This window comes from Varanus komodoensis, unplaced genomic scaffold (assembly GCF_004798865.1).
Source record: "Varanus komodoensis strain SLA01 unplaced genomic scaffold, ASM479886v1 scaffold63, whole genome shotgun sequence".
Classification (NCBI taxonomy): Eukaryota; Metazoa; Chordata; class Lepidosauria; order Squamata; family Varanidae; genus Varanus; species Varanus komodoensis.
In genome coordinates, this window is record NW_025336259.1 from 2,981,554 (window position 1) to 2,996,661 (window position 15,108).

General features: G+C 51.4%; 2 protein-coding genes across 2 annotated transcripts; one reads left to right on the plus strand and one right to left on the minus strand.

Moving 5' to 3' along the window:
- Nucleotides 1–6,473: 6,473 nt before the first annotated feature.
- On the minus strand, nt 6,474–6,869 carry LOC123033539 (thyroid hormone-inducible hepatic protein-like). The gene has a single exon (XM_044450181.1). It carries the CDS (start codon nt 6,867–6,869, stop codon nt 6,474–6,476), a length of 396 nt encoding a protein of 131 aa, XP_044306116.1.
- Nucleotides 6,870–13,699: 6,830 nt separating this feature from the next.
- Nucleotides 13,700–14,860, plus strand: LOC123033547 (thyroid hormone-inducible hepatic protein-like). The gene is made up of 2 exons (XM_044450199.1): nt 13,700–14,121; nt 14,627–14,860. The coding sequence occupies exon 1, from the start codon at nt 13,706–13,708 to the stop codon at nt 14,096–14,098; it is 393 nt and encodes a 130-aa protein (XP_044306134.1). The 5' UTR covers nt 13,700–13,705; the 3' UTR covers nt 14,099–14,121; nt 14,627–14,860.
- Nucleotides 14,861–15,108: the final 248 nt, after the last annotated feature.

A 15,108-nucleotide genomic window follows, 5' to 3' on the forward strand; every position in this document is an offset into this window, starting at 1 on the left:
GCTTGGAGTTGTCCCGCCACCACTCGCTCCAACACCTTGTCCAGAAACGGGATGTTGGCCACTGGTCTATAGTTAGTGGCCATCTCTGGATCCAGTGGTACTTTCTTCAGGACCAGACGGACTACCGCCTCCTTTAAAGGGGCAGGCACCCGACCCTCCCTCAGAGAAGCGTTAACCACTTCCAAGATCCAGGTCCCAATCCCGTGCTTGGAGTTATTTATTAACCAAGACGGGCAAGGGTCCAATAGGCAAGTGGTGGGACGTACTCATCCAAGCACCTTGTCCACATCATCGGGCCGCAATAACTGAAATTCATCCAATAATTCTGGACCAGACGGTAGCATTGGCGTCTCCCCAGAAACCTCTGATTCATTAGTGGAGTCCAGCTCATGACGAATCTGAGCGATTATCTCCCTGAAATGCCTGGCAAAGTCGTCACAGCGGGCCTTTGAGGGTGGAACCGGATCTTCCTTGGAACCCGGGCGAACCAGGCCTTGCACCACTTGAAAAAGCTCCGCCGAACGGCATTGTGAGGAGGCAATGAAATCGGAAAAAAAATTCTTTTTCGCCGCCTTCACCGCCACAGCATAGGCCTGATAGTGGGGTTTCAACTGTGTTCGGTCAGATTCATCCCGTGATTTCCTCCACCTATGCTCTAGCTGTCTCCCAACCTGCTTCATCGCTCGCAATTCAGGTGTATACCAAGGGGAAGAGCGGACTCTGCCCAGTGGGAGAGGACGCTTGGGAGCGATCGTGTCCACAGCCCTGGTCATCTCTCCGTTCCACAGTTCGACCAGAGCCTCGACAGGAGCACCAGTCTTGTCAGCTGGAAACTCCCCCAGGGCCTTCAGGAATCCATCCGGATCCATCCGGCTCCGGGGGTGGACCCACACAATCGGATCCGCACCCTTACAGAGGGAGATGTCGCTCTCGAGCACAAACCTCACCAGGAAGTGATCTGACCATGACAGGGGAGTCAAACATAAGTTCCTCACCCTCAGGTCATCCTCTTCCTGCCCCGTCGTGAATACTGGTCCAGAGTGTGTCCACGTTCATGGGTCGGGCCGATGACGTGTTGAGACAGCCCCATGGCCGTCATAGAGGCCATGAAGTCCTGAGCCGCCCTGGTTAGACCAGACTTGGTATGGAGATTGAAGTCCCCCAGGACCAACATCCTGGGGGTCCTCAACACCAGGTCCGAGATGGTCTCTGTCAGCTCAGATAGGGAGACTGCTGGGCAGAAGGGTGCACGGTACACCAACAGAATCCCCAATCTGTCTCGTTCGCCCAGCACCAAGTAGAGGCACTCCAGCCCTGGTCTCAAAGGGACCGGAAGACCCGTGAGAGAGATGGAGGCTCTGTAAACCAACGCGACTCCCCCTCCCCTCCCTTCTGGGCGTGAACAGTGTTGAACCAGATACCCGGGCGGGTACAATTGGGAGAGGGCAACATCCCCTCCCTCTCCCGCCCAGGTCTCCGTTATGCAAGCCAGGTCGGCCCCCTCCTCCACAATCAAGTCATGGATGAGGGAAGATTTATTATTGACCGACCTGGCATTGAGCAGCAGCACCGTCAGGCCTGAGGGGCGGTTGACAAGGCTACCTGGCACCCTCTGGGTGGGGGAAGAACCAGAAAGAGGGACAGGTGTCAGCCATCTGTCTCTCCTTCTTCTACGTGGACACGTTAAGCCCCCACCGCTGTTACGTCCATTGCTCATGACCACGCTAATGGCAACGCCCGCGATCCCCCCAGGAAACATAAACGTCGACACGGCCAGGGACGACTTCATAAAAACAGATTAAACAGGATGAAACTATAGTCCCACAGGGGCAAGGGCCTGCACAGTGTAGTTGTCAAACCAGATTTCCTGAATGGTTCCTTCATCAGACACATTCGCATGTTTAAACAGGATCCAAACTGCAAGGAGGTCTACTCAATTGACAATAAAGCAATCAGTAATGTTTTCCATACTATTGTCACCAGTATTTCTGATCGGTTAAAGACATCAAGATGCTGTTGTGCCAACATTATATGGAAACTTAACACTCTGCATGACTAGCAGGTTATAAAGTGTCTGTACATGAGCTGTGATTTTGTAGTTGGCGGTGGAGACCCCCCCCCCCCCCCTAGCATGCTGTCGTAAGTCACTGCAGGGGTCCTGGGTAATCTTCCAATGAAGCTGCTGAGGTTCAAGGTGAAAGGGGTCTTTCCTGACTGAACCCAGTTATCCTGTGTAGCGGCTGCCATGGAGGTTTCCCAAAATCAGTAAGAGCTGATAAGGCTGCTGGGTTAACAGTATTGCAATCACCCTCATTTGCATGCCAAGACTCACAATAATCCCATGATCGTTATGTAAATATCCTGCAATCAAATGCCATTGCATCAAGCCCCCTCTGCTGACCCCTCACCTTCATAGAAACAGAGTGAGTCAGAAGTGGTCTCCCGGGCCATCTAGTCTGACCCCTGGTTCCAGCCGGCTCCGCTCACGACATGCCCACCATGTGCACTTCCAGCCTATCCTTGAAAACCCGCACCGATGGGGCCTCAACGACCTCCCGTGGAAGCCCGTTCCTCACCCTCGGGGTCCTGACTGTCAGGAAGTGCTTCCTGGAAGCCAAACGGAACCTTGGTTCCCTGAGCTCGGCTCTGCTGGAGCGCGTCCTGCCTTCCTCTGCAGGGGAGAACAGGCCTCTCCCCACCTCCGTGTGACACCCCCTCACGTACCTGCATGTCGCCAACAGATCCCCTCTGAGTCTCCTCTTCTCCAGGCTGAAGAGACCCAGTTCCCTCAGTCTCGCCTCATACGGCGTCCCCTGCAAACCGGCCACCAACCTTGTGGCCCTGCGCTGCACTGACTCTAACCTGGCTATATCCTTCCTGTAATGAGGGGCCCAAAACTGAGCACAATACTCCAGTTGCGGGCGCACCAGAGTTGTGTAGAGTGGCAGCAACACCTCTCTCCATCTAGAAGCCACACTTCTGGCTATGCAACCAAGGATGGCGTTCGCCCTCTTGACCGCCGCACCACACGGCTGGCTCATGTTCAGCCTGCAGTCGCCCAGCACCCCGAGGTCCCTTCCACAAGGGCTGCTCTCCAGCCACTTGACCCTTAACCTGCACTCATCTGACTGTGTTCCCCTTATTTCGTCATCAACTGCCCAGCTGCTGGGCCCATGTGACTCAGAACCCATAAAACACTCTGTACATGTTCTAAGAGCTTGTAGTTGGTGGTGGAGACCACTAGCCAGTACCATGCTGCCATAAGTCACTGCAGGGGGCCTGGGTGATCCCACCAATAAAAACACTGGGGTTCAAGACACTGTGGGTCCTGATAATTCATTCTCGCCATTAGTAAAGAGACTCTGACAGGTGCCCAGGTGGGCACTGCACAAAGCATTGGGGGAAAGAGCTGGTTTTCCTGGCACGAGCAGGGCCCTCCCCTCCCTCTCACATCCCTTCTTTGATCTCCAATCTCTGGTCAGAGATAACAGGAAGGATTAATTGCTGTTAATCAGGGGCTCTGCATTCAAAGCCTAAAGGGACCATAGCCACATTCCCCTTTGAAGTGGCTAGAAGCTACTTTTTATCGTTTAAAATCAGTTTTAGATATATCTGTATCTCTGTTTGTGTGCTGCACGGTTATATGTTTGTGTGCGTGGAGTTTTTATAATGCACTTTTAAAGCGTTGATCCTTGTATACCGCCCAGAAAGTTTCCAGTAGAAATTTAATAAATGAAGGACAAGTTAATGACTTTTGGGCTACGGCTGAGCTGGGGAACATGGGAGGAGAGTGCTATTGTAGGCGTCCTCTGAAAAGCTGCTTGGCCGTGGCAGGAACAGAACGATGGATTTATCGGACCCTTGGTGGTCCTTGCGCTCCTCTGTCTGCTTGGTGCTCAGCCTTCCATCTCTTGGCTGTAAGCATAACTAAGGGTACAATCCGGTGCACCTTTAAGCAGAGAAAAAGTCTTACAACTTCCAGCTTTTTCCCCTTCTGAACAAACACAGGAATGTACCTTAAATCAGCAAAGAATATCAAACATATTGGACTCCAGGCCCCACCTTATTTTGGTTTTCCCCCTTATCCCCCTCCAACCCCGTGCATGTCCTTGGGTTTTCGAAGATGCATGGTAAGTTTGGGCCTCTTGCAGGCAAAAGTCTCCAAAGCTTTTTCTAATGCAGTCAGGCACTGATGAGGCAACGTTGCCTGTTGAATTTCTGCCTGTCATGCTGCTCTGAACTGACGCTCCAGTAGGAGGCAGTCCTTACTTCCTAATTCTGTTCCCTAGGAGATCCTTATCTTGTTCCTGTTGTTTGCTCTTGCAGAAAATAAATCTGCAAGTCAAGGTGCTGTGTTCCATGAGTCTGGGGCTTACTTCTGAGTAGACAGGTAGAGATCGCATAACATGGACAGCCGGCCATTTCTTAGAAAGCATCTGGTGAAGTATGCTTTTGAATTATGGGAGACTATTTTAATATGTCTTTAACCAAAAGTGCAAACTTTTCTTAGCTTTAAATTAGTGAAGAGCAGGCTGCTAGGGACTGATTGATGTGCTGTTCCCTCTCCCAAATCGGTACCTTCCAGATCTGTTCAGCTGAACTCAGGAAAACAGATTTTGCCATCCTGCCCCACTGCCCAGTGATAAACACATCAAAAGACGCCTCAGTGTCTGGTGGTGAAGACCAAAGGACCCACGCTCCATTAGCGGGTGACTGTCAAAGTGTAATCTCTGTATTTTATGGACTTGCCAGAGCGCCAGGACTTTAATTTAGAAGCCCTGTCAAAGGTATCTAATGAAACGTAACCTTTTCTTTATGATGCTGTAACTTCCAATCTTGGGCACCCCTGAATCCATGTGTTGAACTGATAAACCTAACTGCCCTGGCAAGAAACTGATCGTTTGAGCCTTAATTGCGGATTTCGGTGTGACACAGCTATGACATCCATCATCCTCAGCCAGGACAGCCACTGGCCACAGAAACAGCCCCGCCGTGGAGCTACCGTTCAATTTGCCACAGTGCCACTGACGTGGCCTCACTTCGTGGCATCGTGGGAAACTTAAAGTGGCAGCTCCCATTCCCAGCCTGTTGAAGGGGCCCCTCAAAAGGGGTCGTAGCTGTGGGCTCTGATGGGGCCCTGGCAAATGCCCAGAGATGCCAGTTCAAAGACCGTTCCAACTCAGAGGATCTCAGCTGGCCGAGACAGAAAAGCAAGCCACCACCAGTGAAAGCGATGGACAATATACCTGGCAGCTTGGAACTCGGGTCGGAGTGCAAGACAGCATTGTATGGCAGGAAAAGCTTTTATTTATTGAAACTTGCAAGCAGTTTTCAAACACCAAAACGTAAGTGTCTCCAGGGTGTACATTTGCCGTGAGAGCTCACGGAAGGCTCCTTGGCCCGCAAAGAGAGATTCAAGTACTGTCACGCTACATAATTCTGCAATGCGGCAGAATCCAACAGATGCGGCGTTCAAGATCTCCGGATATCAGTTCTAAGGCTGCTTTCCAGGCAGAAGACCACCTGTCAGTCCTCCTCGTATACAAGTCCGGCTTTTGAAACTCCTGTGAAACTGATAACAGAAGAGGCATTAAAATGTTGGATTGGGGCCGGAATCAAAGGAGGTTTCCCGCAGCTCAGCATTAGGAACACACTGGCCTAGAGCACCCTTCCCCAGCCTGGTGCCCTGCAGATGTGTTAGGTGTTATGAGAGTTGCAGGCCAACACACCTGGAAGGCACCAGGTTGGAGAGGGGCTACAAGCAGTCGGTGCAGCAACACGGTCCCAGCAACGGGATTCACTCAGTGCACCAGAAACCTTGCCGAAGAAAAAATATCCCGTTGAGGTATTCTTGATTCCAAGATTAAGCCTGGTAATATGCAGAGTAATGGCAGAAGGAAGAGCATTATTGATGTGTTTGCTTAATTTCTATACCACCTGTAGCCAAACCTCTCTGGGAGGTTTACAGCAAAGAGAGAGAACAAAGTACCTGTGAGAACATACAGAGGCCTCAAGCTTCACCGCAAAGGGACTGTGATACTGAAGGTTCCACCTATGAGCTATAAAGTTGCAGTGTCTCTCGCTTACAAATTTACCACAAATCAGCTTGATCCTTTGATGGTGCACAGCAACTGTTTTCACAACAGTTTCTGCTGGGGAAGGGTTCCAAAGAAGGAGGACTGTGATCACAGTGCATTTTTACCCCACCCTTTTCCCTCTTTACATAGCTCTATTTTATCCACACAACAACCCTGTGAGGTAGGTGGAGCCATGAGCCTGTGATTGGCCCAAGGCCGCCCGGTGAGCTTAATGCCCAAGTGGGGAGCCAGTTCTCCCCAGGTCTGGGCCAACACTCTAACCATCACACCACAGTGGCTGGGCACAGAAACCAAGAAAACGGAGGTGTGTTGGGGATTAAATGGCAAGGATCCAGTCAGGAGACCTTCTCACCTTTGCCGTTCTCGGGGTGTGTTTCACCAGTGTAGAGAGATCTTGTTCTCGTTCATCTGTCCCATGATTTCATTGTATTTGGAAGTCACAGTGTTGGCTCTCGTCGTCAGCCGAACGAGAACGTGCTGTAAGCCAGACACGTGGTAGTAGAACAGTCCTTCAAGATCAGCCTCTTCTCTGTCCTCCTCCTCTTTCATGCTGGAATTCTTGCCCTCCAGAGGGACCAGGCCGCTCTCTGCCATCTGCTTGATGGATTTGAGGAGCATGAAATATTCGTACAGGTCTCTGTCCACTGAGTCTCCATCGCAGGAGTTGGCTTCAAATGTGCTTCCCCGATCTTCCAAAGAGACTCCCAGGAGAAGGCTGGGAAACATCACTGTTTGCTCCATCTTGTGGACGGCAGAGAAGTACGCTTCCATGGGGATGCCGAAAGAGACTCTCTGGCTCTGAAGTCTGCTTCTTTGCCCAGTACTTGGCCCAATAGGTAGCTGCAAGCAATGGTCACTCTCAGCCCGGTCCTTGTCAATTTATAAGGAACACCCGATCCTGGCCAGGGTCAGAGTCTCTGATTGGGATGGTCACATGCCAGCTGTGAACACCTCCCGTTCAGCTACTCAGTACTGGGTTCTTGTCCATGTCAAGATTTCGGCAGCAACTTCTTTGTGATTCTATTAGAGTCTGGTTCATTCCCCTTTTTAGCAACTTGCTGTCAACTAGGAGTTCAAGGGCTTGGGTGATCTTTCGGCTGACCGCTAGTGACAGAAAGAGAGATGTTGTATCAACGCATCTGGCACTGAATGGAAATGTTTTAATACCCTTTGGCGAGACGCTCGTCCAGCCACTGGGGAGCTGAACCGAGCCTGTGAAGGGTGCCAAGAAGTTTCATCATTTGTCCTCTGTCTGCGAAACCATTTCTTGCACTGTTAGGGGAAGTTCATTGGACTGGAGGGCCAGCCCGTTGCAGGGTGCCTTTCAAACCAGACTAGATGTTTGGCAACGGCCTAAGTCTTCTCCTCTGAACTTCTGAGTTTCAAGGGGAGGGCGAGACTTGCAGGAGGCATCGGACGCTGGGTCAGGGCATGTGTCCATTTCACCCAGTCCTCTAACTGGCAGGGGGTGTCTGCTCTTTACAGCTGAAAATGGGACGGTTGACCCTATGAGTGCTTGCAGGCCAAGCAGGCACCCTTCCCCAGAGCTGCAGCTCCCCGTTTCCTTCTTGCGCTCTTCCCCAAAGTTGTCTCCCTCCAGCACTGGTTCCCAGATGTGCTTGCCATCGCTGGGGACAGGGGGGTTTAGGGGAGAAATTACTGGTAGTGGAAGGTTGTACCCTCCTCTCCTCCTTTGCTCTATAGGTGTTTCATGGGGCCCTGTGCCCATAAGCCCAGGTCTTCTGGCTAAACCCTAGTTTGGCCCTAAAGATGAATGCAGACGACAAGTTTTCATGGACTCAGAGGCAGTACTAGAGAAGCATCATTGTTTAAAAATGAGTAGAGGATATGTACATACCCCATTACCCAGGGATTATGTTCAGACATGGTAACCTGCATTCCAGGGTTGTGTATGGGTTGAGCGTGGGTTGTTGTGGAAAGGTGGTCTGAGCTCAGCTGTGCCATGGCTTGTTACAACAAAAGGAGCATGATGGCAATTGCTGTTGCCTTTGAGGGAATATGCTGGGGAACATGGGTGGTGTTGCACTTATATCCTACTTGTGGGATCCTGTGGACAGCTGGTTGGACGCTGTGTGAACAGGACGCTGGACCGGATGGACCCTGGTCTGACCCTGCAGGCCTCTTTGTAGCTTCTTATGCACTGTGGGTTGTCCATGGTTTGTGTTGAGAAACTCCAGCTTTGACTGGGTCCAGAAACCACGAGAACCCACATTTTAACAACTACCATGGTTCAGTGGCAATCTACCCCCAACTCTGGAACATGGGCCATTGTGTTATCGGGAGCCAGTAAATGAGTGTGCCTGCTCAACACAGCACCCCACACTGTGGCTCCAGCCATGGGGTGTGGGTTGCCTGCCCAAGGCCAAGGCTAGACAGCGGATGGGGGGCCACATGGCTCCTTGCCCTCCTCCGTCCCACTTGCCCTCCTTCGGTGGCCCAGGAGCACCTGTGGGGAGCGCCAAGGTTCTCCTTCCCTCCACGGCAGCGAGTCCTTTGGACCTGCCTGGACATTGCAATCGCTGCTCTCCCACTGTGGGCAGCAGGACAGCGGCAGTCTGGGTCAGAATCAGCCCAGCACGGGTCACAAGCACGGCAGTCAGGCTGGGAGGGATGACATATGAGGGGCAATTGAAGGGAACCGTGTCTTTTCCTCCTGGAGAAGGGGAAACTCCAAGGGGATCTTGGAGTGACTTGTAGGGATGTGAAGGGATGCCATGTGGAGGAAGGCCATGCCCTGTTCTCCCCTGCAGTGAGGGGCAGGGTGCGTTCCAAGGGGGCAAAGCTCAAGGAACCAGGCTTCAGGTTGGATGTCAGGAAGTACTTCCTGACAGTCAGGACCCCGAGGGCACGGAATGGGCTTCCAGGGTTGGTGGCTGAGGCCCCATCAGTGAGGGAGTTTAAGGAAAGGCTGGGCAACCGCATGTTGGGAATTGCATGAGATGAGCCGGCTGGAGCCGAGGGTCCGACAAGATGGCCCGGGAGGCCCCTTCTGACTCACTCTGTTTCTGTGTTTCTAAGCATGGCCACCCACCTGCAAGTCGGCAACAGGGCTGGAAGGCTCCCGCGTGCGGCGGGGGCAGCAAGCACGATGCCGAGGCATGGTGTGGCGTGGCAGCGACAAGCAGCAGAGCAGGAATCATCGCCGCGAGCCGGAGTGGTCACTGCTCTGCCATCCTCCCCACGGCACTGAGCCCCAGTGGGTTTGGCACAGCGGGGGGATGGGGGAGAAGGACTCAGCTGGGCCACTCTGAGGGTGGCTGCCAGTGGCCCTCGCTGGGCAGCCGTTTGGGACAGTCCCATTCTGGCCAGGGGCTTGCATGTGCAGGCCTTCCCCTGTGACCGGTTCTGCTGTCTGAGTCTGGACAACACAGCAATTCGTCACCAGTCCAACAAGCTCTGTTGCAGACCGTGGCTTGCCTTTCTAAGCCAAGAAAGAAGCCTCTCTCGGGCTTGCATGACGTGGGAGCCCACTGCGGCAGCTGACCTGCTGTGTGAACCCAGCCAACGTGTGAATGTCCTCTAGATACAACACAGCAATTGGTTAGAAGATCAAAAATAGCCTAATGAACACCTTTCTTTACATTGTGGTCATTCCCCCTCTGCTGTAAGGCTGCTGTTATTTTTGCTGTTGCCCTTGTTCTTCTTCCATGCCGCCAAGTTGTCTCCAGGTTACGGCGACCCTACGAATGAAGGCCCTCCGGATTGTCCTCTCCGGGACAGCCCTGCTCAGCACTTGCATATTCCAGGCTGTGGCTTCCTTGATGGAGGCAACCCATGTCATAATTGGCCATCTCCTCCTCCTCCTCCTCCCTTTGATTTGACATGTGTTTTCACATAGCACCTGGGCTACATCTTGCCTTAATAGAGCCCACTGATTGCTTGTTGTTGTTTTGTGCCATCAAGTTGTCTCCAGGTTATGGCGACCCTACGAATGAAGGCCCTCCGGATTGTCCTCTCCGGGACAGCCCTGCTCAGCACTTGCATATTCCAGGCTGTGGCTTCCTTGACGGAGGCAACCCACCTCATAGCTGCTCTTCCTTTTCTTCTGCCCGCAACTCTCCCTAGCATGGACTGTCCTCTCCATGATGTGCCCAAAGTATAACCGCCCGATTTCATCATTTTGGCTTCTGGAGAAAGCTCTGGCTTGCTCTGGCCCAGGTGGCACTTGTTTGTCTTTCTGTCAGTCCAGGGTATTTGCAAAGCGTCACAAGACTGGAGGCTGAAGCCAGATCAAGGTGCCCCTGCGAAGGCTCTTCCTGCCATGGCCAAACTAGGCAGGGCTGAGCGGCCTTTTCCAACCTTTCCTGTGCCTCCCAGCTGGTTCCCATGACTGCAGGGGCTCTAATCCCTGCAAGCCCCCACAGACCGGACCCCACTCCTGCAAGCACTCGTGAGGGGAACCAGGACGCCTGTCCTAACCAGCCACCCAGAACAGCAGATCTTGAGAAAAAACATGATCATGTTTAAAGGTAAAGGTTTCCCCTTGACTTACGTCCAGTCATGCCTGACTCTCGGGGGCGGTGCTCATCTCCGTTTCCTGGCCGAGGGAGCCAGTGCTTGTCCGCAGACGGTCTCCGTGCTCATGTGGCCGGCATGACTAAACACCGAGGTGCACGGAACGCTGTTACCTGCCCACCGAAGTGGCACCTTTTCATCTACTTGCATTTGCATCCTTTCGAACTGTAAGGTTGGCAGGAGCTGGGACGGAGCAACGGGGACTCACCCCGTTGTGCAGATTCGAACTGGCGACCTTTCAACCAGCCAGCCCAGCGGTTTAAACCACTGCACCACCTGCAGTCCCTGTGATCATGTTTACACTCCCTTAAATGCTGGGTTGGCTTGAGCAGTTGCTGCTCGTGTCAGTTTTACACCTGGCTTGCTTGCACAGCACTTGGGGAAGTAGCTGCAGCTGAAAGGACCAGGCTCCTGCTTGGCGTTGGATGTTGTGAGCTGGGGCTCCCCCTCCAGTGCCTTCAAAAGCCACGGACCTCTCCCCTTGCAACGCGTTCTGTATCGACCAAAAAGCACAAACACCCAGAAAGGATCTCTGAGCATGCACAGAGTGGCTTGTAATCACCTCCCGGAACTCCCCTTACGCCTTTCTTCACCCCCAGCGTTGGTAACATGAACAAGCTGCTGTGACACGATCCGAGGTCGTGAGGAAGAGCCATGCCAAGTGGCCTGCACCCGCTGGGGGTTCCAGGTTCTGCCCCTGCATCTCCCACCAACGGGATACCTGCAGTGGGGCAGGAAAGGCTTGGCTTGAGAGCTTAGAGAGTCAATGCCTGTCAAAGAGAACTGATCCAAGCAGGGAACTGCTTATGTGCTGTATCTGCAAAACAGAGGAGAAAAGAGGACGCTGAGCGACAGATGCAGCATTTGCCTATGCTGCTGTTATATGCCACTGCGTCTTCTCTGGCTTATGGCAATCCCATGAACGAGAGCCCTCCAAAATCTCCCATTCTGGACAGCCCTGCTCGACTAGTCTAAATTCAGGACTGTGGTTTCCTTGATGGCGTCGATCCATCTCATGTTTGGTTTTCTTTTTCTCCTTCTGCCTTTGGCTTTCCCTTGCATGATTGTCTTCTCCAAGAAGTGTGGCCTTCTCGTGCTGTGCCCAAACCATAACAGCCTCAACGTCTCCCCTGTTTGCTTCCAGAGCAAGTTCTGCCTTGGCGTGATCTCGGACCCGCTTGTCTCTCTGTCCATCCAGGCTGTTTGCAAAGAACTCTTCCACTGTCTTCCTGTCAGCTTTCCACCCAGCTTTTGCCTAAGCCAGCTGGCACAAAATAAATGCAACCTTGCCATTATTGTTGTCATGTAAATTTAATTTAAACAGAAATGAGATTTTATTTCAGGGAAGAGGAAAACCAGGGGACCTGCTTCATGGCTGCTTATCTTGCTGTCCGGGTGCTCACCCTGAACCAGCAGCTTCACTCAGCTGGTTCATTGTTCTTGCTGAACGAAACACACACAGAGCAGGCGATACAAGCTTCTACAAGTAGCATCAGAAATGTGCCAAAGCACTTCATTTCTGGAGCAGGGCTGATCCGCAAAGCTCTCGCCTGCATATTTCACCCATTTGCATCCTTCTGAGAATGAGAATCTCCTCTCATTTTGAATGGCTTCTAGGTTCCCATTAAAATTGGCCTTGCCAGTGTCAGTCTCCTTTCCAATGGCGAGAATGAATTATCAGGGCCCACAGTGTCTTGAACCCCAGTGTTTTTATTGGTGGGATCACCCAGGCCCCCTGCAGTGACTTATGGCAGCATGGTACTGGCTAGTGGTCTCCACCACCAACTACAAGCTCTTAGAACATGTACAGAGTGTTTTATGGGTTCTGGATCATATGACATAGTAGCAGGGTGGAAGATGACAAAATAAGGGGAATACAGTCAAAAGAATGTGAGAGATCTGGCTCAATAAAATGGCATTGATTACAAGAGATTAACATAATGATCACATAGAAGGCACCCTGGATTATTGTGGGTCTTGGCATGCAAATGAGGATGATTGCAAACCTGCTGGAAAAACTTGTCTGGCCACCTTATTAGTTTTGTTTGCTGTCAGCACAAGAATAGACTTCCCCTGGGGGGCCCTTTCTGCAAAGGCTTTTCCAACCAAAGGTAGTACCCATCTCTTAAAGGAACAGCTTTGAAATTAACACTAAATAGAAGCCTGTCTTGAAATTCGGGTACTTTCTGAGAAAGAGGTGCAGAGATGTTGCAGATTTGATATTATAACACAAAGGCACATATAACCAACCTTCTTCTCCCTGGATTTATCTGGATTTCCCGAACACCAGCATATGGGAATTTTTGGATACTGCCCTGTATCTTTCAGTAGGATTGGTACTGGGACAAGCCATCAAATACAAGACATATTTAAATGGAAGGTGGTTTTCCTGACGACCTCCAAGATAGATGAACTTGCTCTGTAAAAGAGGATATTTGGCCAGGATACACTATGTTCCATTGACTTTTAAGAATCACAGACCCACAAATAGCACAACAGTGGGATAAAGGTTTCCATCAAAAGCTCCAAGGCTTGTCTTTTGGACAAAGTTGCATGGCCCAAATGAGGGGGACAAAACATAGGTAAAGACTGATCCATGACACTTGAGCCAGATTTTGGGTTCCAGGGGGCTCACTGTCTTTGGAAACAGGGCCTTGCTGCAAACTTTCCAAGTATTTCATCAGTGGCCATCTTGGAGCTGGGCCTGGCTCTGTCGATTCCTGATTGGTTGCAAGGCAGAATGGCCTTGCTAAGCCCCAGCCAGGGGGTCAAAGTTTTAGACACAGTTCAGTTCTATTTTGGGAAGATTTCAGTCTGTAAATAAAAGTGGCACCCCTGACCACAAAGATAGAAAATGTTGCCCCAGACACACGAGGCAAAAGGTTGAGGTTGCAGCTCACAGAGCCGGGGGAGTGTCTTTCGCTGGCACAGAACCAATCCCGATCACGCTTTTCCCAGCTGGCTCTCGCTGCATAAATTGCCGCACGCACGACAGAGGATCTACCACACGCAGGTTAACGGCTTGATTTGCAGTCCAGCTGGGCCCGCAAGCCGAAGGTCTCCTTGCAGCCATGGAAGGGTACTTCTCAGCCGTCCACAAGATGGAGCAAACAGTGATGTTTCCCAGCCTCCTCCGAGGAGTCGCCTTTGAGGAGCAGGATGCCACCTTCGAAGCCGATTCCGACAGTGACAAAGACCTGTTTGAATATTTCACGCAGCTGAAAGCCATCAAGCAGGTGGTGGAGCAAGGTCTGAGGCCGCTCAACAGCCCGCTGCCCGGCAGTCTCACCCGGGTGAAAGAAGACGCTGAAGGAGAAGCAGATCTCGAAAGACTCTTTTACTACCACATCTCTGGCCTACAGCGTGTCTTCCACCAGCTGACTGGGAGAGCCAACAGCGTGACTTCCAAATACAATGAAATTCTGCAAGAGATTAACCAGAACACAATCGCTATTCACTGGTGAAACCCAAACCAGGAACTGGAAAGGTATGTAATTAGCGAAGAGGCATATTGCCAATAACCTTTGTTATTCTAGGACTGGTGTCCAGGGTAGGTATAGTTGGGGGACAGCCGAGGAGCCATACCACTGTAGGGGCCACTGGCAAGAGTTCCCGGGCATTGCTCTTCCTCCTCTCCACTGCAACCGGCTGGACCGCCTGCATCTTGCTCTGGCCCAGACAACGGTGGTGGTGAGAAGAGTGGCAGGAAATGCCTCAGCTTGCTTGCTTGCAGGCTCTCTGCCTGCCCAGCAAGCAAGTTGGTGCCATGATGAGGAAGAGGAGGAGGAACAATTGCAGCTGGCGACCAGGTGATAAGGAGGTGTACTTGCAACAGCCGTGGCCCATTGAGGATGTTAGTGTGATTCCCTAGCACCACTCCTCCAAATTTCATAGGAAGCATAGAAGCACATGTGAAAGATGTTCCAGAAAAAGTACCGCTGTATGGATCCAATTGGCTGCTAGCTAGACACTCCTCTCTTTTGTGATCACAGGGCAAGTCGGATGTCTGTCCTCGACTGTCTGAAGGAACAAGCCCCCTCTGAAGAAATGGCCAACCCAAGACATCTGGAATGTCAGCTGGCTGAACCATACAGTGTACCAGCAGTAATGCCTTTTTTCAAGCACTGATAAATATTATTGTTATTTTTATTATTTATATTCACATGGGCCAGACATGGTTATGTGTGGTATGTTATTGCAGTTTGAAATTATGTATAATTTAAGGGGTGGGGGAAATAAGACCTTTCGTATCACTGTCGATGTTGCTAACTGTGGCAAGGACCTCAGAATACAACAAATAAAACTGCTTTTTTAAATTAAAGTATTATTATTATTACTGCCACTGAATCAATCCATTAAATTTCTGTACCGCCCAGTAGCTGAAGCTCTCTGAGTGGGTCATGCTAGGAGTTGTAGTTCAACACATCTGGACAGCTGTTTTATAGCAAAAGTACACCAAAGCATGCATTTATAG

What these genes read in the sequence shown, in the direction of transcription:
- LOC123033539 (XM_044450181.1), bottom strand. Translation starts at nt 6,869, where the DNA reads ATGGAAGCGTACTTCTCTGCCGTCCACAAGATGGAGCAAACAGTGATG.
- LOC123033547 (XM_044450199.1), top strand. Translation starts at nt 13,706, where the DNA reads ATGGAAGGGTACTTCTCAGCCGTCCACAAGATGGAGCAAACAGTGATG.